Raw genomic sequence first — 25,014 nt, 5'->3', positions numbered from 1 at the left:
ATTCTGCACTTTAGCTGTAATCGAAAACGAAACCAAAACTCACAATAGGTTTCTTGTCCTTGTTGTAAAAATTACAGGTAAACAACGGATTGTGTAAAATATTATTAATATCATTCCTATATATATTTTTATATATTTCCTGTATAAACCACAGTATGAACTATTAATGTTCATCTGCACGTTATGTACATTCAGACAATATTCAACTCACTTTATTTCTTACAATTATAAAATATTGCGTATACAAAATATAAAACTATATAATAAAGGTTGTATTTGTTAACATGAACAAATTCAACAAAAAAGAAAAAAGTCTACTGCATTCATAATTTTTTTTAGCATTTAATGAATTATTTTTAAAATCAAAAGTTGTACCTAACATAAGTTAACTCACAATGAAGTATGACATGAACTAACATAATTAACATTAAATGCTGAAAAACTACTGTTCATTGTTAGTTCAAACAGATATAACCTTATTGTAAAGTGTTTAAACAATAATAAAATAACACAACAACAATGGTTGTGTTCATTGTGTAAATAAGAGAGCACATGTTTTAATGTGTTTTTATTTTGTCATATTTTCAGTGTTTTGTCTTATCATAATCTAAAATACAAAAGAGGAATATAAGATTTATGTTTTTCACAGTATTATCAAACAAGATATATACAAACATATTTCATATTAAGCCTACCTCATGTTATTTGTGATAAAGGTCGTTTGTTGTGTACTTTGATACAAAGATATTAGGCATGTTTATTACAAAGCTAAAACATGCTTATATAAACATTACAAAAAAATAAACTATAATTTTAAAGTATTACAGATTGTAAACATCTTTTTTCAGGGGCAGTGTACTTGTATATACACTCAGTGGGTAGCACAGCAAGGAAATCTCCTGGTTTTAATCTGAGTTCAGCCAGGAGGTCTTTGTTCACTCTTAAAAATAAAGGTGCTTCACGATCTATATGGTTCTTTAAGGCACCTCTGACATCTATAAAGTGAAAAGGGGGTTCTTCAGATTATAAAAAATATAAAAGAACTGGTTCTTTAAAGAACCTTTGACTTAATGGTTCTTTGAGGAACAAAAAAAAGGTTCTTCTAAGGAACCTTTTAAGCACCTTTATTTTTAAGAGTGTTCTCCACATCAGTTTCCCTCACAGTCCAAAGACTTAAAAATTAGGTGCATTGAGGTATTAAAGTAGACACTTTACCCAAGTGACATGCAGTGCATTCATGGTAAATTTCCTCAGTGTGAGGATTGTTTGACTAGTAATTATTTTTGGACAATAGTTCATTATAGTCGCCAGTCCAATCTAATTTTGAAAACAAGTTGGCTGTTAAGAATCCCAAAGTCATGCTTCAAGAGGTACTTAATAAGTTATCTTACCCGTGTTGCCAGACAGAGTTGAACGCTCACAAAACAACCCAAAATGTTTGATCAATATTTACTTACAGTATTTAACTACCATGATTACTATAGCTTTATATTGCTTTAAGGTTATTAGTTAAATATAACATTTTAATTAATATATATAATCATACTCTATATACAGCTGTGGAAAAAAATGCAGGGATCACGAGCATTCCTCTGTCACTTTGGATAAAGTATCTGCTAAATGCCTAAATGTAAATATATTTATATTGTAATTTCTGAATCACTCTTCCACACCTGTCAGTATGTCTTTTTTATACTTTGGCCACTTCTGCATCTTTTGAATTCTGCTGTCTGCTTGGTTGGATAAAAGTGCAGGCTCGTCCCACTGACGTCAACACCAGACGACTCTGCAATGAGAATACATGCACCATGAACTTATAAAATGGAAATGTTTCAAAACCTCCAAATTGATCACAAACCAGTGCAAATTTTGTCCATTGGCACAAATTTAAATATTACCAGCAAAGTCCTCTAAAAAGCGAAACAAAAACAGTTTAACTAATAGAGTGTATTGTCTCATTCTATCTATCCGCTTCTGTCCACTAATGATAATTTATATCTTAAAAATTGAGGTCTTAGGTTTAGGGGACATCATTGAGTTTTAATCAGAAAGTGAGAGAGATTGCACAAGGAAATAACACAAGCTGTTGACTGGAGACCCTACTACCGGCTCTTTGACAGAACCAGGAATGTGATGATGCAACAATCAACATCCAGACTCCAGGTCCTCTACTAGGTGTTTTTCTCTCTTTTCCAGTTGAATGTAGAATTCATATTTTACCTCACGTCCTCCTGAGTCAAGAACCTTAAATAAAATTCTCATTTTTTCTTGGTCTGTTTGTGCAGCGTTAAGTTTTCCATACAATTCAGAAGGGATCATGTCTTTGCCCTTCAGACAGTCAGCTATTGACATCACTGAGATCACTTTCTGAATGAGCTGATCACGGTGTTTGTCCACAAATTCTAAAATTCAAACAAAACAAAAAGTTTTTTTTAGTTTATATGTGTCAAATAAAATAAAATAAATTTTAATAGAAATGTGTGGTTTTGAAGTCAAACCTGTGGCCATTTTGACATCGGCAGTGTCTGCATTGGGACTTTGTCCTAAAACAAACAAAATAATTTACTTCAACTCATTCAAAACCTTTAAAAAGCAGAGCTTTATTATGTTACCTGTAAGAATAACTCGTCTTGTCATCCATACTTCCTTTGCTTCAGTTTTATCCAAAACACCCATTTTAAACTCCTCAGTGTTGACATCAAGAAACACTTCAAATGTGGGATGATAGTTTGGACCAAAACTACGCTCAAACATCTGACCCTGAAAGAAAAGAAACGTAAGCTCGAAATGGCCAAATATTTCAAATAAATCAACAACATTTACTGCATTTAAACTACAAAGTTTGTATAAAACTAGTTTTACTGACTAATTCTGAAGCTTCATTTAAACAATACAAAAGGCATTGCTATATGGTAAATGCTGTATAGACACAGGTCACTGAAAAGTGAAACATGAAGCAAAGTGACCTCTGCACACCTCAAGTGTCTTATTGCTTTTACAAAATTGTTACCACATAATAAAGTGTGACGTTAGCTGTTAAACTCCAGCTTAAGCCCACCCAAATGTTTGTCTTGCCCACCCAATTAGAATTTAGTCAACGACATCATCATTTTTTATTACATTTATACATGGTTAAAAGCAATCTGAACCATGCTATTTTGAGATGTTAGAGGAAGAGCTGTAGACTTCGAAACCATATGGACATTATCGAAGTGTCAAGATATTTGATTTATTTTTCTTTTATAAAGAATTCTTTTAATAACAAATATTTTGATACCTGTGGCTGCACTTCAAATCCCTCTGGTTGACAGCACAGACTGTATTGTCTCCCAGGAATCAGGTGACATATGGAAGTGGTTTTAATGTATACATTTTCTTTGTGTTGGCTCTGGACCTAAAAGGAGGTAGGAGTTGTGATTTTTAGACTTTTCATTAAGACAAGGTATCTACAGACAAACAATAATTACAGACAAATTCACTGGAAACTTGTCTAAACTTCATCAGTTTTGCATCAATTTTGCATCCACTTTTTTGAGGAAGTTCTACATGGAATTTTAAGCAATTCCAATTGCTTAAATTGCTTAAAATTCCATATAAACCTTTTAAAATTCCAATTGCTTAAATTGCATTAAATTCCATGTAAACTTACTTAAAAAAGTGTATGCAAAAATGATGCACTGTATTTTTTTTGTAAATCCAGCGTATTTTTTTCAGTGTACAGTACATGCAACACAGTAAAATCCAGGCCAACATTAAAACAATCCGATAATCTATCTAAATTTTGTATTACAGAAATAATATTAGCTAACTAATCACTAATCAAGCTTTACATTTGCTGTAAGTTGCTATACTATATGTATTTACTTTATTTAAAAAAAATATTAAAATGTTTAATTACAGAAAAGATATTCGATATAAATCAAATCAAACTTATGTTATTATGGGTTTAAGTGTGTAAGGCAGCTTTCAACCTCTCTATCTCCTGTTCCCAAATTCCTTCACCCTGACCCTCCTTCCTTCCTCTAGGCTCAGATCATTGAAAGTCTAAACCTATGTAACTCCATGTTTAAGTTTTGATTTTAATAATGATTTATCTTCATGTTTGGTGTCATTTTAAAGGGACACTCCACTTTTTTTGAAAATATGCTCATTTTCCAGCTACCCTAGAGTTAAACATTTGATTTTTTACCCTTTTGGAATCCATTTAGCTGATCTCCGGGTCTGGCGGTAGCATAGCTTAGCATAATCCACTGAATCTGATTAGACCATTAGCATCGCACGTTTAATAACAACCAAAGAGTTTCGATATTTTTCCTAGAAAAAGTTTTACATTGTGTACTAAGGGGCTGGACACACCAAAACTTTTAAACGCGGCTGAAAACGCCTTGAGGACGCCGAATGCCAGCTGTTTTTCAGCTGAGTGCCAGCTTTCTTCAGCTGAGCGCTTTGGTAGCTGTGCTGCGAGCCGGTTGGTTGCTGTGGTAATGTCCTGCCCCTCCTCCACTGTGATTGGGCGGCCGTGTGAAAACTGACATTGACGAGCGGAGCTTTTCTCCCAAAGTTGAATCTCTTTCAACTCTGGACGCTCAGCGCCGAGCGTGGAAAAACCGCCGAGCGCCGGTTTTCAGCGCGGAAAAAAACTGCTAGCTGCTGGTTTTATTTGAAAAACGCAGAGCTTCCATTGGAAACAATTGAAAACATGCGCCAGCCGCAGGCGTAAAAGCGTTGGTGTGCACGCCCCCTAAGATCGATGGAAAATTAAAAGTTGCGAAATAAAAGTTGTACCTTTAGGGGCTGGACACACCAAAACTTTTAAACGCGGCTGAAAACGCCTTGAGGACGCCGAATGCCAGCTGTTTTTCAGCTGAGTGCCAGCTTTCTTCAGCTGAGCGCTTTGGTAGCTCTGATACGTCAGCTGTGAGACGGTTGGTTGCTGTGATACTTGTCCCGCCCCACCTCCACTGTGATTGGACGGCCGCGTGAGAACTGACATTGACGAGCGGAGTTTTTCTTCCAAAATTGAACATTTCTCAACTCTCGGCGCTCAGTGCCGAGCGCGGAAAAACCGCCGGGCGCCAGTTTTCAGCGCGCAAGAAAACCGCTAGCTGCTGGCTTATTTGAAAAACGCTGAGCTTCCATTGAAAACAATTGAAAACATGAATTATTAACAATTTAGACAACTTCCACAGAAGCCATAAGGAAGGACATAACATGCAAGATCCCTTCACCCACACCAATGGATTCCGTCGATGGACGGCTCCTTACAAGCATGCACTCAAAATTCTGCTAAGTTATTTTTAACCCAATTCTGGGTAAATATTGGACAGAATACATGTTGGGTTAATATGAGTTGAAACAACCCAGCATTGCATTGAAACAACCCAGCATAGGTTTATTTATTAACGCAACAACGTCCAATTAATGCAACAACGTCCAATATTTACCCAGAATTGGATTAAAAAACAGCAGAGTTGTGTGAAACCCTATTGTAATTGTTAGGATTTGTTGACAAATGACAGATGGAGTTGAGTACCTCTGACACTGGAACAGTCACTGGAAGTAAATGGACATCCAGTATTTTCTCTTTCCGTTTGACAGATAATGGACGAACAAACAGCAAAACTTGGGACTGAACAGGCCATTCAAGGAATATGATATTTTTTATGAGTCCAAACAGAGAAAACTCTGTGATATTAATAATCACATGAGTGCTGCTCACTTTGAGTGGCTGCAACACTTCTACCTTATCACCAGTGATGTGTGCTACAGCCAAACTGACTTTATTCTCCTCTGTAAAAGATATTTAAAATTGGGGAAAAGTAGTAATGTAATATTAGTAATGTTATAAATGTTTATAAAATGGAATCAATAGATAATTGAATTTGTGATTATTAACCAAACAGATTCAGTTTCAAAACGTTTACATTTATTCATCACTTTTTCTCTGCATCTATACAGTTGCTACAGTATCGGTGTAATCATTTTGTATGTAAAATAAAATGTATAAACATACCTGAGAGAATTTCACAGTGTGGAAGATGCAGTTGTGAGATTGAACCTTCAAAACAGTCGATGTTGTACAAGGGACCTGCAGGCTGCATCTGACCCAAACCATCTAAGAGCCGTGGATCCCAGGGCACGATTTTATACAACATCTCTCCTTCCCCCTTCATTACAAACACAAGGTTTGTCAAACTGCACTGGAACTGACCAGCATGTGGAGAAACAAACCTGGAGGACAAAACCACACCATTGAGGATTAAGGATGTGTTTATTTAGAAAAATCCAAGCATTATGAACAACTGAATACATATTGCAAATTAAAGCAAACAAATCAAGTTTATTTTATCTTTTTTTATCTTTTATTTATTTTTATTTAAAAAATATGAATGTTGTATACCTGTGTGTATTTTCTCCTTTAGCTTCATCTCTATTAGTGAGCTCAGGTGTGAACATGGAGGTCTGCATCGAAGAAAGAAAATTTATTTTTACAATTATTATCCACATACCGTCATTGAATATGACATTTTATATTAGTAAATTATAATTCCCAACTTTATTATTATTATTTTAACCTATTAATACTTTAATATACATGTTAAATGTAACATTGGCCTAATCTCTGGCCTAATCACAGTCGTGCTGATATAGTGTAACACACACATTCCTACTCAAACGATATAGCGTTATTAACAAGATGTGGCACTGATATTACCATGAATGAGATAAATCCAATGCTCAATATGGCCGCTCTAAAAACGTAGGTCTTGCTTCCAAAAAAGAAACTAGATATAAAGACTGACAATTCTCTAGGGGAGGATCTTTGTACAGTCTCATAAGACACCTGTGCACATGTGCAGTATAGGGCAACCTCAAAAATTTGATTTAGTTGTTTTTCAAAAAATAGTTTTTATATCTGTCTCTATTGAGTTAGATAGGATTTTTGTCTTGCATGACTGAAATAACGTCCCAGGGGAGTTGCAAACATGACCACAAAGTGGTGCAAGTTCCCTAAAAGGACTTTAGTGAGACTCACCGTTGGTCCATGTGCTTGTAATTTTGAGGAAGACACAGACACCAGAACCTCTTCCACTATAAAACAAAATTTAATTTACATGTTGTAAATGTTGTGTAAAACAATCACAAGGTTGCTCATAAACTTAAAATACTAAACCTAATCTTTTTCTATTCATAGCTGCTGCTGGATGCTGCTCAAATTCCTGCCAAGCAAATCGCAACTCAACAGTTTACATTTATACATTTACAGGATGTTTAAAAACTAATGAAGCCCTTTATAACCTTTCATTTCGCCCTGATGTCCCATTATTTATATGCCAATCTCAGTGAAATAAAAGTGTAACGTATGTGCAGACCAATTAATTTATGACATCAAAATACAGCGAGAATGAGCTGATTCAATTTCAGGAAACAATGAGGTTATTGTCACAGTATCTCAATTGGTTTAAGTTATTATTGATAGTATTACAAACAGCAGTCATTTAGTAAAAAAAATCCTTACTGTATTCTGTCTTCAGTTCCTCCTCTGTTAAATCTTTGTCACGTTTAAGCAACACAGATTTCCTCGAGCTAAAGAGAATAACAGTGTGCAGTTTACAGCAAAGTTGTTTGTGTGCAATTTGTTGGCATTTCTCTTTTGGAAAGAAATAAAGATTCAACAGAAACCAACCCAGTCTCACCCCATGGCGTCAATATTTGACGACACTTGACCATGCGTCAACTGGGGACTTCAATACTATTAAGTCCGTTGCATTCTCTTTCCTATTTTCTTACAATTTTCGCGTCGGTTTAGGGTTAGATTTACATAATGACATCCCTACCCAAACCTAACCCTAACCCCAATGCCAGGTGACAACTGTTTAATTTCGTGTACCTAATAGTATTGAAGTCCCCAGTTCGTCAAAAAATGACGCGAAAGGTATACCCTCCGCGTCAACATATTGACGCATGGTCAAGTGTCGTCAAATATTGACGCCATGGGGTGAGACTGTGTTAATGAAACAGAAAACAGACAGATTATATATAAACTCTTACATGTTGAGCATCCAATCCATGTGCATTAATGATTCCTGCAGGGTCTGGATTACCTCCTGTTGTAATGTCAATATGGCTTTTATCCTGAAACAAAAACATTTACCTTTATATTTTCTTTATCACTTTTCACTCTAGATTGACGATTAATAATTATTTAAGGATTTCAATACAAATATTAAAGCTATAACAAATCTTACCCAAGTTCACTGAGACTGGGACATGTCTGGATGAGGGAAATGATTGTGTGGGCCAGTGTGTCACTCAAGATGTCCACCTGCAGATTAATTTTCTTTAAACCAGATGAAGAGCGCAGGACTCGTATGAGAGCAACAACCTCTTTATCAGAACCTTCAGGTCTGTAATAATAAAACACAGAAAGTAAAACCAGAAAGAAAAACATTTAAGCATAACATTAAGAAGCAGTAAATTGTATATTTTTTAAAAACTAGAGTCAAGTTTCTCACTCTTGTGTACATCTCATGAACGTCTGCAGAACGTCTCTCCAGTTTATTGTGCAAATTGCGGGACGAGGACAAATCAGAGTTAAATCTAAGGGTATTGGTCTATTTATTGAGATTTTGGAGCAGCTAACGGACAATCTGCAATACAAACAGACAAAACAAACTTTAATTTTGGTAAACGTCAAGTCTTGCATATAACTTTGGAAAATATAAACTTTGTACCAGTGGCATAAATGAATGATGTGATGTTAAATGATTATAGTTTCTTACGTGACGACACCATCTTCAACTGATCCAATGATATCTGGACAGCTTCTGTTCTTGTTTTTATCCACTTCTATCCTGACAATTAAAATAAGGTTTTTAATTAAATAATTACAGAACTGCATCTGTGTTGGCGATAAATGGTGTTGGCATAATATTCACTATAATGGCCATTACTGGCCTACTTTCTGCATGTATTACAATGTTTATTAATGTTTATTTGTTTACAATAATTTTAATCCATTACATCAGCTGATTCATAATCTTTCCATCTCCAAGAGCCAAGATGAAATTCCCAACATCATCTGAAATGTGATCAACTATCAACCTTTGAAAGTGAACAGAGACATTATCAGACACTCTTGCTGTTTGCTCAATGTAAGGTGTGTTTAACATCAAAACTAACATGATCTAAATAAATTATGAAAAAGTTGCAGTATTGTTAAGTATTTAATGTGTCACATGATAGGACAAACAGTCTGATCTTCACTCACCACAGCTCTTCATAACGACACAATGCAGGCTGAAGTATCTTCAGATGATCAGATGTAACATTGAGTCTCAGGTTTCTGATGCGTTCACAGCACTGAAAACAAAACCGCAGCACCCAGCAGTCTGTCTTGTTTAGGGAAATGTTGGACAGATCGATCAGAACCAAATCTCCCAAAACTTTCTCAATGAAGCTCTTCTCATGAAGCTCAAAGAGACAATGAAGAATGAACATCATGGTTTCATGTTGATATTTCAATAAACATCGATGGATCCATTCCTTCAGCTGGGTTTCTATGTTGATACTAACAGTCACATTGTGCTTTTTAAAGAATGAGTCGATCATTTCATTCTTACAGAGACCACAGAGGAACAAAATCACAGACTGTAACTGCTTTGAACTTCTTATTTCTGAATCTCTGTCTGAGAAGTCAGCAGCAGACCAACAGGACAAAGCCCATCCTCTCTCTACAGTGTGAAGAAGCTCTCTGACTTTCTTCTGAGACTCATCTTCATCCAATAAGACAAAGTACAGAGCAGTGAAGAACTTCTGAAAGCTGAAATGTATGAATCTGAACATTGTCTCTTGCTGGATTCTTTTTTCCAATAGGAATTTGTTCAAGAATTTATTGTTAACTGGATCTTGGACTGTTTCTTGCATGTTTTTCTTATCAAACAGAATTTGTTGTTCCAGCATCCCTCTCTCTGCCAGTTGACCCAGACTCTTCAGCAGGTTTGGGACAGACTCGTTCAAACCCTGACAGTGATGCTCAAGTACAGTGGACACAAACTCAACATATATGGATGTTGTTGTTTCCAGACCTCTTGTTAAATCTGCACACTCATTGAATCTTTTTCTGATAACTATGCAGATGATCCAGCAGATAATGGGAATGGAGCAGGCAGTCAACAGGGTTTCATTTGACTTAACAGACTCATAAGCTTTCCTAAAGAGTTCCTCATCCTGAAAAAACTTCTGGAAGTACTCCTCTATCGTCTTCTCAGAAAAGCCCATAATTGTATTTGTGAAACATTGAGGTCTGTTGATCAAATTGTTCAGTGTCTGTGTAGCTGAAGATCTGGTGGTGATCAGCAGGAAAGAGTCCGGCAGGATTTGTCCCTTCAGCAGCGCATAAACAGAGACTTTAGGTGGGGCTTTCTGGTGTAAATCAGTGGGTTGTGGTGTGTAGAGAATGTCTTGTATGAATCTAAGCTCCTCAAATCCATCAATAATGAAGAGAACTTTTAATGAAATCTGCTGTAGCATCTGTATTATCTGATTTGAAGTCAAACTGCAACTCCAGCTCAAGAGATCAATCAAACTCATCTCTTCAGAAAAACACATCAGCTCTTCACACTTCAGATAAAAAACAAGATAAAATTTTGCTGGATATTTTCCAGATGCCCAGTCTAACATGATCCTTTGTGCTATTGATGATTTGCCGCTCCCAGAGCTTCCCTGGAGAATAACAGCTATTGGATTAAATATATCACCAAAGAAGTGATCAACACAAACTTCAGTTACTGAAAGAAGACGAAGCTTGTCTCTTTGTATGATCACAGGTTCAGTATACAGGGCTGCTTTTGACTGTTGTTCACCAGAAAAGAAGGTTCTCGATCTATCCATCTCATACATTTGGGTAACTGACATCTTATATCGATCCAACAAACCCCAAGGCGCTGCAGGAAATTATAAGGTAACTTAATAATGTAAACATTAGATGAAATTTAAAATAATGTGGACATTTGCAGTGAAAAGACTGTGATCTCTAACTCTATTAAGTAATAAACAAAATAAATAATGAAGAATATCACACTGATATATTAAAGTGACACCATGTAATTTTTCAACCTTCATAATAAATTTTCAAGACCCTTGTGATAGTACCTCGACTTTAAATAGGTTGAATGACATGTCTACCATAGCCTGACGGGGTCTGTATCACTTTTACTCGTATTTTAAAACTTAGGGTTTCTGGTAGTAACCAGAGCACAAAAAAAACTACAAAATTCGACTGCTTTACGGCATACGTCACTTCCTCCACACAATTTGTTTTTAACGTGAATTTTGCTGGAGGCTTACTTAAGGAATGTAGAGAGCAGCTATTATTGTGTGACTCTGTGGCGCAGTCTTTAGTGTCACGGACCTATGACACGGGCGACCCGGGTTCGATTCCCCTTTAAGGCAATTTTTTTATATAAACTCTTGATTCATACATAAATGCGATCTTCTTTATAAATGACGGCGATTATCTTGCATATAGTTCCCTGTATTCACATGCGGTGTTCGCGTATTTACCTTTCTTTTACTGTGTCTATGATATTTACATTCCAATCCAGGATGCAATAGCAGTCAAACTTGCTCAAACTCACACAGTGTAAAACCAAACCCTATTCATTCACCAATCAGATCCGAGCGTTTCTCTCTTCTCTCTTCCTCATTTGCTGCGTTCCGCTGTCACTCGTGTGACGTATTACAAAGCGGCAGCCTTTAGGTCTGCTTGGACCACATCGGTTTACTTGGATTTGGAGCGACAATTTTCACACAAAAGAGAGGAAAAACGAGCGCCATTGCGGAAAATCCTGATGGCGAGGGGGAGAGAGAGACGATGCAACAATATTTGTTTGGGAAAAGGCAAGGAAATACTTCTGGTCGTTTTTCAATTGGAAGGCTGCAGCCTCCGGAGGTCAAATATGCAGGCTGAATACGTCATCAAGCCTGGTTTATTAAGGTAAACTGAGCATTACATTCGTAAGTCATAAGCATACTGCAACAATTTACAATTAACTAAGTATAATAGTCAACTTTGTAATTGTTAATATTGTGAAATAAGACAGTCTTGATGACGTATACAGCTTAGAAATACGACATCTGGAGGCTGCAACCTTCAGATTGAGAAATGGCTTCTGCCACGACGAGTTCCTCATCAGAAAGTTGTAACATGACTGCGTTTCTCCCTGTTGTCTTAAAATGTTGATCTTTTAGCGTTTTAAAGGTTTAGTTTTTAGTTTAGTTTTAAGGTTGGCCAGTTCCTTTCCTTTGCGACAGTGCTGCGGCGCTTGTGAGCTCTAGGGGCGCTAGAAGTGAAAAATACATGTCTAGCACCCCCTAGTGGCCAAAAAGTTTCATGGTGTCCCTTTAACCACACATTCCAGTTGTGCAATTTAACAAACTTAAGGGATGTTTGAATATGATTATATATTATTGTATATATATCTAATTGTATTATTTTTTGCAAAATTTTATAAAGATTTGTCTAGAGAAACAGAAAAATTTGGTAACACTTTAGAATAATGGTCTGTACTGAATAGGTAATTACTCTGGAACTAATGTGGAACAAATGGTTACTTCTGCATTAACACTGAAATCTCTACTAATAACTAATAAAGAAGAACAATTAACTATTAAATAGGTAAAAATGTTTGGGTTAAGTATCTGATTGGAGAGTTTGAAGTTGGTTCGTGTTGCTAATCGCAGCGATCTTCTCCCGGACCCCGCCCACCTGCCATACCATATGACCGGAAGTAAAGAGAGATTGTGAGGTGCGGAAGACTGATTTCTTCCAGGGGGGCAGGGTTTCATATTTTATTATAGCTTCCCTGGGTTCCGCCATTGATTAGCGGACTCCCACCTGCTGTTAGCATTCCATTGACTCCCATTCATTTTGGCATCACTTTGACAGCGAATAACTTTACATCTGGTGCATTTAAAGACTTCATTTATCCATTAATTATTTCTAAAGAAACACGAAAATGTATAAAAGGCTCCATTACTATGGCAATGGGGCACTCTCCCTGGCAATCTCAAGCCTGGTGGAGGAGTACAAATGCTCTAAAGCAAAGCACGAAATGACCCTCACAGAATCCCGGGATCCTTTTATCAGAGGGGCTGCTCCCACTTTAGCCACAAGGAGGAGGTGGAGGTCAGGTGTATTAGTGGCACAGGCAAAGTCCGCTCTAAAACACAGAGACATTGTGGGCCAGGTCCAGCAAGGCAGAGGGGGTTTGGGAACAACATCACCCACATGGCAGAAGGCTACTCCAGCTGAACGCCGGCACCTGGTAGTTTAAGAGGTGCGCCACCAGGAGGAAGCGGACAGGTGTGCCAGAGCGGTTTTCCAAGCAAAGCAAGGCCGTTGGATAGGTGAGAAGGTGTTGAGAGGAGGAAGATCACTTGGAGCGAACTGTGGAACACGAAGGCTAATATGTTGAGCTTTACCATCAGAGCCACATATGATGTCCTGCCCTCTCCATCCAACCTACATCTCTGGTTTGGAGAAGACCTAGCCTGCCTCCAGTCCAGTGCCTTGCCCCAGCAACCCTGAAACACATCCTGGTGGGCTGTAAGACCACCCTTACACAAGGCAGATACACCTGGCGCCACAACCAAGTGCTGAAGTGCCTGGCTGCTACATTGGAGAGTAAAAGGGTTACCATTAACGCCATGCCCCGGGAAGCCCAAACTACTTTCTTGCAACCAAAATCCTTCATCCGGGAGGGGGATAAAAGGTCTACCAATCGATCGCCTCCAGACTTATGCCCACTGAACGCAGCTCGAGACTGGGAAATGCGGGTAGACTTAGGTCAGAGGCTCACCTTTCCACCGGAAATTGCAGTGACCAACTTGCGCCCAGGACTGGTCCTGTGGTCCAAATCCTGTCGACATGTCTTCATAGTGGAACTGACAGTCCCGTGGGAAGAAGCCATCGAAGAGGCATCTGAAAGGAAAAGGTTGCGATATGCAGATTTGGCTGCCGAAGCAGAGGACCGGGGCTGGAAGGTAAGCGTGCGTCCAGTGGAAGTGGGCTGCAGGGGCTTTGTTGCTAGTTCCACCACAAGGCTACTAAAGGAGGTTGGAATCAGAGGACAGGTGCAGCGAAAAACCATCAAAGACCTTGCAATCGCTGCCGAAAGAAGCAGTCACTGGCTGTGGCTGAAGCGGAAGGAGACCGTATGGGCAGCCAAATGACCTCATGGAGCCTGCAGTGCAACACACACCCAGGTCTGATCAGCTTGTGGTGGGCCATCCTCGGGTGAGGGTGTATTGTGGTAAAAGGCTGAAACACCCAATGAGGCCGGGGTGCACAACTGATGATGTGTTGTATTGGAGGCACCAGGGTTTTTTTTCTCCTCCTCCTCAATCCAACCCCACTCAAAAGGACATCTCCAACAACAACTTTGTTAATTATCAAGGGATTCTAACATCTAGTCCTAGTAAGCATACTGCATATCTTTGTTCAGTCCAGAAAAAAATTATGTTTTTTAAGAAAAACATTCCAGGATTTTTCAACTTCTTTAACTCTGGGACCCTGTACCGGGTCCAGAATTATCTTATTTTGACTTAATATAAAATATTCCTTTAATTTTGAATGGTCTGTCATGGACCCAGTTCCACATATGAGATACTGTTTGAAAGCTTAGACTCTCTACTTTCTGGAGATATGCATCACTTTGAGATATGTTTTACTGTAAGAAAGTTATTTACACTTAATTTACACTATCATCCCCCCCACAATTTTTTATATGATTTAATATTCACATATTTCATATTTTTCAAGTATGACAAACATGGGCAAGTCTTATATCAAATGAAAGCTCTCACTCTCAGGAATAAGGCTACGGCATTTTTGTTCTATTGTCATCACATATCCAACAATCGTCGAATGAATTATGAGGTAAAAAATGGTCTTTTGTAAACATATGGGAAACTTGAGTGTGAACTGCCTCAGATATCACAGATAGCCACAAATGATACACCATCTTTTCTCTTAGGTCCTACTCTAAAAAATGAGTCCATTCACAACATTTTCTTTGGTTGTGTGCATGAATAATCCCTTGCTGTTTATTATATGTGCAAAACAAAAAATTAATATTTATATGAAAAATATATTTTCGCACCCTTCAGTAAAATAAGAATATCTTTTGAATGCGACATGCTTAAGAGATCATTCTTTTTTTGGGTGTTTACTGTCTGCTGCTGGTAACAACCAGGGCCCGGTTCCCCGATAACGTTCACTCTTAGCGCGCTAAGAAGACTCAAAAAGATATATCTTACCAAAGTTGTTGATGTTCCTAAGTGTGTTCCCCGAAGTGTCTCTTAGGAAGCTTCTTAACATGCTGCCTCTAAGTTCGACGTACAATGGCGCTGTCCCAAGTTAAGGTGCTGAAATATTTGCGATCGATCTCTCAGGGATCGATTTTCCACTTCACGCAAAGGTGCATTACAACGTTAAGAAAGACAACACGCTCTATACAAATGGAACATTACTCAAATTAATCCAGTGACATTTATTTTAACATAGTTTAAGTCACACCCGTCGCTATGGGCGGGCCTTAGGGGGTCGGGCACGCCCTCAAGGACGCTTGTGCCCCCCCAGTATTTTAAAAAATACTGTCATTTTAAATTATTAATGTTGCTAATTTTGTGTTGCATTAATGTTGTATTTTTTATAATTCAAACATTACAAATATAAAAAACAATGGTGTGATTTTGTTTGATTGATGCGAATCTAGCTACACTGCAACAGCCTATTACGAGGCTACGTACGACACGTACGTGACGTAGCCTACGTCAGTGTAGCCGCTCAACAGTTACCGGACTTTTTTTAAACTGGATGAGTTTTCCCATAGCTATTCTGCTTTAAGATGGATATTATCCGCAAATGGTTAAAAGCCCAACAACAGTCTCCAAAAGACGCGCAGCAGTCAGACAGAAAGAAACTCCGGTGGCCTTGCAACCAATTTGGCGAGCTGCTCCATTGGTTTTACTTTGTTATCTGACGACGACACCAACGTAACCGCTAAAATGTAAATTTATAATTGACTGACATGTTTGTCTCAACGAAAATGAACCTTCCGACAACCACACAATGTCGCAGGCGCTCTTGGCAAACAGATGAGAGGTTTGAAAAGGATATTGACGCACACAGGCGAGAGAGTTCGGGTCTTCTCGGGTCCGTTCAGAAAAAACACATTCATTTTTAAATTACCCGAGACCCGATGCCGCTATTGTTGTACCCGACCCGTGTCCGAGGCACATGTGAAACGTTTAGACCCGAACCCGGTCGGACCTCGGGTTTTCGGATCTAAGTGGACCCGTGAAGACCTCTACCGTGGAGCCCGACCCCGGGCCTAACAGACTACTACATTCAGAAGATATGGACTTGTTCACTGCGGTGATTCAGCTTTCTTCTGAAAAGGACCTCACTAACAAGTTTAATTCCGAGTGGACACTTTATTAATGAGGAGCTTCTGCTCTGAGAAACGCCGCCTGCCGCTGTACTGACAGGAGGGGAGGAAGAGACGACAGCGCTTGCCTCCACAGTACCGTAGGTTCAAAGTCTGCGTGCGTGTGTGTGTGTGTGTGTGTGTGTGTGTGTGCACGTGTCTCATGGCAATGCATATCCCTCTGTTGACTGCTTTAAAATGCAATGTTTGAGAGATGTCTCTGGTGTTACATGTAATATGTTGTATAGATTTATGGATATTCATAAAATTGTTTCTATGTGTACTGTGGTGTAGGCTATCTGGTCATATTGCTGATGGTTGTTTAACGTGGTGATTACGTGCTGCGCGAATAGAGTATATATTATTATAAGTATACGTACTGTAGGCTAATAATAAGTGTGCCCTCCCATGCATTTCATATGCCCCCCTTAAGACTGAGGTCTGGCGACGGGTCTGGTTTAAGTTATCCGTAAAATATAGACTATTAATTAAATGATACGGGTAGACGAACCGAGTATCCCTCGCTATTTATCCACCCTCCTTATCCCGTTGTGCCACTTGTGCCGCTTCTTGGCATGGGTTTTGACTTTAAAAAATATGTAATACACTTTTATATGATGTTAAGGTACTTAATCAGAATTGATTGGCAAGCAGCTGCAGTATTTCTGTTTAATGCGGTATTGCTTACCATTAATGTTTTCAATAAAAAGCAACCTAGTTAGATAGAGAATATGGTCTGAGAAGATCTAGCAGTTCCATAATGAGTTGTCTTGGAAGGTGATTTTTTATTTAGCCACGTCAGGCAAAATATCAAAAGGTTTAAGGGTTGACAAATAAAAATATTGGCATGGACTAAACAGTTACGCGGCCGGTGTTGTGTGGAAGTCTGTTCCCCCTATGTTTCCCTTTAGTGTAGTGTTTTTATAGCATTTTTATCACATTATACGTTTATTCTTTATATACATTGCAAGTTTTAATGGCTACTGAGATGTATATGTGTGCATTTATTTAATGTATCTTGACTGTTCTTGATTGTAAGTCAATTATTTTTACAGTATGAATCATATTATATGTATAATATATATTTATTATGTTTGGAAACATAACAGTTTTAAAACAAACAGTAGAGAAAAAAGGAAAGAAAAAGACAGGCTATATGTTAAAAGACATAAAACTGTCAAATATGAAATATTTAATAAATTGTATAATAGAATACATGATATTATTGCTTTTTAGTATAACCAATTGAAATCTTTAACCTTTCTAAATAAATTATAAATGTAACCAGGGATGGGCAGTATTTCAAATACATGTATTTAAAATACGTATTTGAAATACAAAATAGTATTTTGTATTTTAAAGCCTTTGAAAAAAATGAAATGTAATTTGTATTTAAATACATTTAAGATGAGTATTTTTGTATTTTTAAAATACTCAAAATACTTTGAGCCAGTCAACCAGTCAGGGTGCTGTTTTCATGCATCAACTAGTTCAGACCAGACAACAGAGTTCAGGTAAGCAAATATATCTGTGCAGCTTTTAGTGGGCAATAATTAAAATGTTGGAGTGGGAAATCAAGCAAAGGCGATTGAATTATTGGGTGTGATGTGATTTGTGTTATAACTGTCGCAAAAGGAAATTCTAATTCACACTTGCACGTTGCACGACTGAGACAGAGTGTGGAACGCTGACAAATAAGCCTACACTTTTGACTTAAAGGAAAACCACAATTTTTTATATTTTACTATGTTCTTACCTCAACTTAGACAAATTAATACATAACTATCTATTTTCAATGCATGGAGAAAGAGCACATAGTTTGCAGCATTTCGACCTCAGTGCGCAGTAACATCTTCACAGGAGTAATGATGTTACTGCGCCAGAGGTTGAAGTGCTGCAAACTAAGTGCTCTTCCGCCATACAATATAGTTCTCATTTTTATTCACTTAAAAATCACGTTTTATTTTGTGCCACCATACTTACTTGTGTAACTATGTAACAGTCTTTAAATAGGGAAAACATGGAAGTGTTTGGTGGCTTCTAAATTCATCCCTGTTTGGATCGTAAGGAATGAATGGGACTAGGCTAAATGCAAACACATTCATGACATGCTGTGCAAAGATTAAGTGCACATACAATATTGAAAAAAGATAGGCATGTATTAATTCATCAGGTAAGAACATAGTAAAATATTGAAAAACTGTGTAAACCTAAAAGGCTTTTATGCTTGACGTGCTTTCCATTGTATAATTCTGTGAAATGACAGAGGGCGACTCGTGAGTAATTGTTCTCAAAACCATCAAAAAGCAGCAATGAGAGGAATTAGTTTGCTGAATAATTTGTCTCGTGAGACGTTTGTAAATGCATGGATTTCTTAACATATAAACTGATTAGGTTGTGGGTCATTTTGACGACACATGAAAACGTTTTTATGATGTTTTTATAAAACATCACTTTACTTGAAGGGGTGTTCACAAGGCCGACATGACACACTCACAATCACAACCTGACACGTGTCATGAACATGAAGGAGACTTCATGGACGTTCATGACAACTGTCATTAAGTGTCATTTGTTCAATTATGTCATTTTTATTGCAAAGATGACATTGTTTGAGATGTCTTTGTTATGACAACTTGACATTAAAGCAACACTATGTAGTTTTTTTTACCTTTAAATAATGTCTCTAAAATGATTTCAGTGATAGAACAACTTTTAACTGGACAAATTGTACTGTTGCTGCAACCTGAGCAGCCTCCTAGCCTCTACAAGCACACTCTAAAAGTGGCGGTGGAGGGTAGGAAACACAGCCCTGCCCCTCATCCTGCCTGCAGTAGAGTGTCTGATACCAGGCACTGTTGCGCTTTTCAACCACATGGGGGAGCTGTAAGTCATTTTTACATGGAAACTACATTGTGTTGCTTTAACCCATACATCATAACTTGCCATGACAACTTGACATTAACCAAGACAACATAACTGACCACTTTTTACCAGTGATACAAATATAATTTGTCATTAAAATGTCATTAAGTGTTAATACTCTTTTAAATAGTTTTTTAACAGCATTATGAATATTCTTCAGTTCATAATGTTTATTTGACCGAATATTAATAATATTTGACATAGTATTTACACTTAATGCCATTTAAATCATGGTTTGATGTAATGTTAACCCACAAAGCTAGGTAGTTTCTTAAGTTTGATAATTATTGTTTATAATTTATAACAAGTTGTGTTGTACTGGCTTACGTGTCAAGTTGTCACAACAAAGATATCTCAAACAATGTCATCTTTGCATTAAAAATTACATAATTGAGTAAATGACACTTAATGGCAGTTGTCATAAATGTGCATAAAATCTTCTTCATGTTCATGACACATGTCATGTTATAATTATGAAGGTGTCATGTCAGTCTTATGCTTAGTCTTAGTTTTTTTCTAGTTTTTTATTTTTTACAGGGCAGGGGAAAGCAAGAGGTACGTAAAATAAAATGAAAGTTTCTAAGCAGTTGCACACATCTAAATGCTTTTTGGCATTCAGAGATAGACCCAGATAGATTTCAGCCTAATAGGGATACTTGTACTGAATCACCAATTTCACATGTATTTTGTGTATTTTCAAAATACAAAATACTGTATTTGTATTTAAATACATTTTTCCTCACAGTGTTTTGTATTTGTATTTAAATACATTTTTCGACACAGTATTTTGTATTTGTATTTGAAATACATTTCCATGTATTTATGCCCATCTCTGAATGTAACGTGATGAAAACGCTATAAACATATAGGGAACAGACTTCAATGAGGAACAAACACCAGCGCCGTCTTTGATTCATTAGTTCTGATACCAAATAAAGTCAACTGCATAAATAGTCCTGTATCCATTGCAAACATATTTTATTATAAGTCTTAAAAATGTCCATAACATAAAATCATTGTCAGCATACCATAGTTTGACTTGTACTGCGCTGCACTGATTTCTAAAGACTGCGGCAATAGCGTTTTGTGCTCACACAACTCTAAGAGAGAGCTTACGAATGGTCCAGACCAACCTTACGAAAGTGTGACTTACAGAAGATATACTTAGCGTACGAACGTTTTGGGAACCGTGCCATAGAGTTAAGAGAGAGGTTAAGGAATAGGTTAAGAACTACTTAGCGATAAGAACGTTTTGGGGAACCGGGCCCTGAACTGTCTGCAGTCTGCTAGAGCACCCAGAACCAGAGTTATACACTATCAAAGACAGTATTTACAACATAAAAAAAGAAAATTTGGTGTTTTATCATATGAAAAACAACATAAATAACACTATTTGTCACAAACAGCAGCTTTTTATGTAACTTCAAAAGGTTTTCTGCAAATTGATATAAAGATATTGCATTTAATCTACTGTATGTGGGTATGGGAGCACTTCAAATATGTTTAGGCTGAAATTAAATACAAAAAGGGTATTATTCCTCCCATCAGTTGGAGTAAAATAACTTTTACATTTATAATGATAGAGAAAAAATTCATTTTTCCCCTATAAGCTGGCAATTGCTGGAATCAAACAAACTGTCTGCAGGTTTCGTTACCACTCAGGGCCAGAGTTATACACTTTTATATGCAGACTTTAGAAAAAAAAAACATCAAAAAGCGCCTATTTATTTTTGTGTTTATTAGAGGACTAACAACACATACAACCATGTTAAGCACTTTTAACAGTGTTTTATGTAATTTCAATGGGTTTCCTGTAAAATGATACCAAACTTTTGTATGTGCACCTCTGCTTGTGGGTATGAGAAGCTTTTGAAATTGGGTAGGCCAAATCCAGGCTAAACTTTATTGGACCCCAAACTTTAAAATGTTAATACAGTTTCAATGCAGCTTCAAAGGGCTTTAAACGATCCTAAACTAGGTATAAAGGGTCATCTAGTGAAATGATTTTCATTTTCAGAAAGAAAAATGAAAAATATGTACTTTTAAACCACAACTTCTATCCGTGTGATGCCCCAGCACAAACGCACGTAAAGCGTCATTTATATAGCTCATAATAATTAAATTAATTTACACAGTCTAAATAATTAACAGCAACTGTTGATATGTAGTTGATTCAACGTCACTTTAAATAAGTCTTCGTTAATTTATTGTTTATTCAATTGTATTTATTCAACATGTAATAGTTAATAATGACTACTACTAAATACAGGTTACAGAAAAATCTTCTGATGCACAACCTTGGACACATCATCAGTGTTGTTTCCTGGACTCACGGGGTGTTTCGGGTCTTGCTACAGACATTCTCCTCCAGGCGACCCGACCGAGGCTGATCAAACCCCGGCCTGTGTCTAAGTGGCATGCTACCACCTCCACCGTTCTCCCCTTTTCAACCAGAGCCATCTGGATGCTTTCTCTGCTGCCTCCACGTTCTTGCTTATGGCTCTTCTTCGGTTGGCGCCTGTTATGCCGAGTATCCCATATGCCTTATTCAGGGTGTGGCTGGCAAATCCCAGACTGCCTACTTCCACTGTCATACACCTGGTCCTCCACCCATTCGTCCGACACTGCTCAACCAGCTCCTGATATTTTTCCCTCTTTCTCTCCTGAGCCTCCTCCATCCTCTCCTCCCAAGGCACTGTTAGCTCTAGCAAGATCAGTTGTCTGGTGGCCTCAGAGACCAAGATGATGTCAGGTCTCAGTGTGGTCTGGGTGATGTGTGCTGGGATCCTCAGTTGCCTCTCTAGGTCAACTGTCATTGCCCAGTCTCGGGCCGTAGAGAGCAACCCAGCAGAGCAGCTCTTAGATGTTTTCTTGGGCCTTTGTCCTTCCTTGATGAAGTGGATAGCCTTGGCTGTGGCTTGGCGGTATCGGCTGTCTTTGATCCCCTTGCTGATTGCCTCAGCAATAAATTTAAGGACCTGATCGTGTCTCCATCGATACCGGCCCTCGCCTAGTGCCTTGGAGCAGCTGCTCAATATGTGTTCTAGTGTCCCTGGCTTGGAACACAACGTGCATGCAGGTGTCTCTACTCTGCCCCATGTGTACAGGTTAGATGGGCTGGGAAGAACGTTGTAAACCCCTTGGATCAAGAACCTGATTCTCTGGGGATTCCACGTCCAGATGTCCTTCCAAGTGACATTCCGCTCCATCGCCTGCTCCCACTTCATCCAGGCACCTTGCTGCCGCATGGCCACTGCTTTGCTGGTTCTCTCATCCTCCACTGAAGCACGCACCTCCTCCTGCACCAACCTTTGCATCTTTCTCCCGCTGGCCAAGTCGTACCGGGTTGCTGTTAGGCTTCCAAGTCCGGCTCTGCCTTGCGCTATTGTCCCAAGGATGGCCTTGTGCTTCAGCCGAGTTTCAGCTTGTTGGACTGCCTCTGCTGCCCTCCACTTCCTCCCTGTCCTGACGACAATCCCTGCCCTGGACACTTTCGCATCTCTGGATCCAGAGTACTGCAGATGTTCCCGTGCCCGTGTCACAATGAACTCCTCCCTGGCTGAGCTTAAAGGAAGTCTGATCTTGTTGGTGTTCCCATACAGAGCGATGTTGCTTAGGCTGCGTGGCAGTCCCAGTCATCTGCATAGATAGCTCCTCACCTTTCGCTCTAAACCTTCAACCACAGTCATGGGGACCTCATAGATGAGCAGGGGCCAGAGGAGTCTTGGGAGGATTCCATGCTGGTAGACCCAAGCCTTGAATCTTCCAGGGAGCCCTGATCTGTCCACTGCTCTCAACCAGCCGTCCATGGCAGTGTTGGTTTCCCTGATGGAGTCTCTATCTTTGAGGCTACAGTTAAAGGCCTTCCCGAGGCTCTTCACTGGTTTCTCAGTGACTGACGGGATTTGATGTTCTCCCAGCCTGAAGGGGAACTTATCAGTGACTCTCCCCTTCTTTAGCACCAAGGATCTGGATTTTGCCGGTTTGAAGCTCATGCGTGCCCATACCATGAGCCTCTCCAACCCTCTGAGAATCCGTCTTGCTCCTGGCACCGCTGTTGTTGTCACTGTGAGGTCGTCCATGAAGGCTCTAATGGGAGGTTGCTTTACTCCGGACTTGCTGAGGGGACCTCTGCACTCTGTCTCGGCTGCCTTGACCATCATGTTCATTGCCAGCGCAAAGAGAGTCACTGAGATGGTGCAACCAGTGATTATCCCTACCTCAAGCTGGTGCCAATCTGATGTTAACTGGCCAGAGGAGACCCTCAAGCTGAACTTGCTGTAATAGTCCAGGATGAGGCCTTTTACCTTCTGGGGTACGTGGTGTTTCTCCAGTGCGACCTTCACCAGCTTTTGGGGTATTGAGCCGTATGCATTGGTGAGATCTAGCCACAGCACAGCCAGGTCTCCCTTGCCTTCTCTTGCCTCCCTGATGAGCTGGGTTACCACCCCTGTGTGTTCCAGGCAACCTGGGACTCCCGGTATACCTCCCTTCTGCACAGACGTGTCGATGTATTTATTGCTCAACAGGAAGTTGGAGAGTCTCTTGGCCACAATGCTGAAGAATATTTTGCTCTCCACGCTGACCAAGGAGATGACCCGAAACTGGTCGATGTTCTCAGACTTCTCTTTTGGAATGTACACTCCCTCAGCATACCTTCATGGCTGGGCAATCCTCCCTCTTTTCCAGATGACCTTCAGGGCCTTCCAGATTCTATGTAGAAGCTTTGGGCAGTTCTTGTATACCTTGTAAGGCACACCGCTTGGGCCTGGTGCTGAGCTTGACCTTGCTCTCCTCACCACTTCCTCCACTTCACTCTGGCAGGGCTTCTTCAGGTTGAACTCTACTGTGGGCTCTGGTGGTGTCAGCAGTGCATTGCATGGCCCTAGTGGTCATTCTCTGTTCGGGTCAGAGTAGGTGGCCTTGAGGTGGTTGTTGATCGCGTCCTTGGAGCAGATGAGTTGGCCAGTCCTCTTTTGGCCAAGGAGCTGCTTGGTCAACTTGAAAGGGTTGGCCAAAAATGCGGCCCTCTTCTTTGCTCTCTCTTTCCGCCTCCTCCTGTGGTACTCTGCTCTACAAAGGGTCAAAAGTTGTTTCCTCAGGATTCCTCTCAGATCTGCTAGGCCTGCTCTCTCTACTTTCCCTGCTGCCTTGTACTGCCTCTTTAGTAGCTTGAGTTCTTCCCTGAGACATTTGATTTTCCTCACTCTGTGGCTTGGAGTGTATGCAGACAGAGTGGGTTTGGGTGTCACAGATCCAAATCGCTCAGCTGCAATGTTCACTATGAGAGTGGTCATCGTTAACAGTCGATGATCCACATCCCCCTTGGCTGTCACTTCCAGGATCTGGTTCATGTCTTCATCAAACTGGTGCCACTCAGCTCTCTTTGAGGATTGGGTCACTGGATCCTTAGTTGAGCCAAAGGGGCACAGCCAGTTCTCGTTACTGCCACTTGCTGGCTTTGGGGGCTCTGTAGGCTGTCACATGAGGGCAGCTTTGGGTGACAGGCGAGCGGCTGGCAGCAGGTGTTGGCGACACTAGGAGGCTCTGGGCACTGTGGGTTGCCTTCGGGCCTGGCTCCTCCTGCGTCTTACCA

General features: G+C 39.3%; 1 protein-coding gene and 1 pseudogene across 1 annotated transcript; both read right to left on the bottom strand.

Moving 5' to 3' along the window:
- Positions 1–553: 553 nt before the first annotated feature.
- On the bottom strand, positions 554–11,065 carry LOC129443415 (NACHT, LRR and PYD domains-containing protein 1 homolog). The gene is made up of 16 exons (XM_073858324.1): positions 9,272–11,065; positions 9,025–9,105; positions 8,784–8,855; positions 8,517–8,651; positions 8,250–8,408; positions 8,053–8,136; positions 7,520–7,587; positions 7,037–7,092; positions 6,401–6,462; positions 6,014–6,231; positions 5,534–5,790; positions 3,278–3,394; positions 2,613–2,760; positions 2,499–2,543; positions 2,107–2,402; positions 554–1,786 (listed from the first exon to the last, which is right to left on the bottom strand). The coding sequence occupies exons 1-15, from the start codon at positions 10,915–10,917 to the stop codon at positions 2,146–2,148; spliced, it is 3,405 nt and encodes a 1,134-aa protein (XP_073714425.1). The 5' UTR covers positions 10,918–11,065; the 3' UTR covers positions 554–1,786; positions 2,107–2,145.
- Positions 11,066–19,952: 8,887 nt separating this feature from the next.
- LOC129414035 (uncharacterized) lies at positions 19,953–24,895 on the bottom strand (annotated as a pseudogene).
- Positions 24,896–25,014: the final 119 nt, after the last annotated feature.

Source organism: Misgurnus anguillicaudatus, chromosome 2, assembly GCF_027580225.2.
Source record: "Misgurnus anguillicaudatus chromosome 2, ASM2758022v2, whole genome shotgun sequence".
In the NCBI taxonomy this organism is placed as follows: Eukaryota; Metazoa; Chordata; class Actinopteri; order Cypriniformes; family Cobitidae; genus Misgurnus; species Misgurnus anguillicaudatus.
Note: the sequence above shows the minus strand (reverse complement) of the source record. Positions and strands in the feature narration are given on the sequence as shown.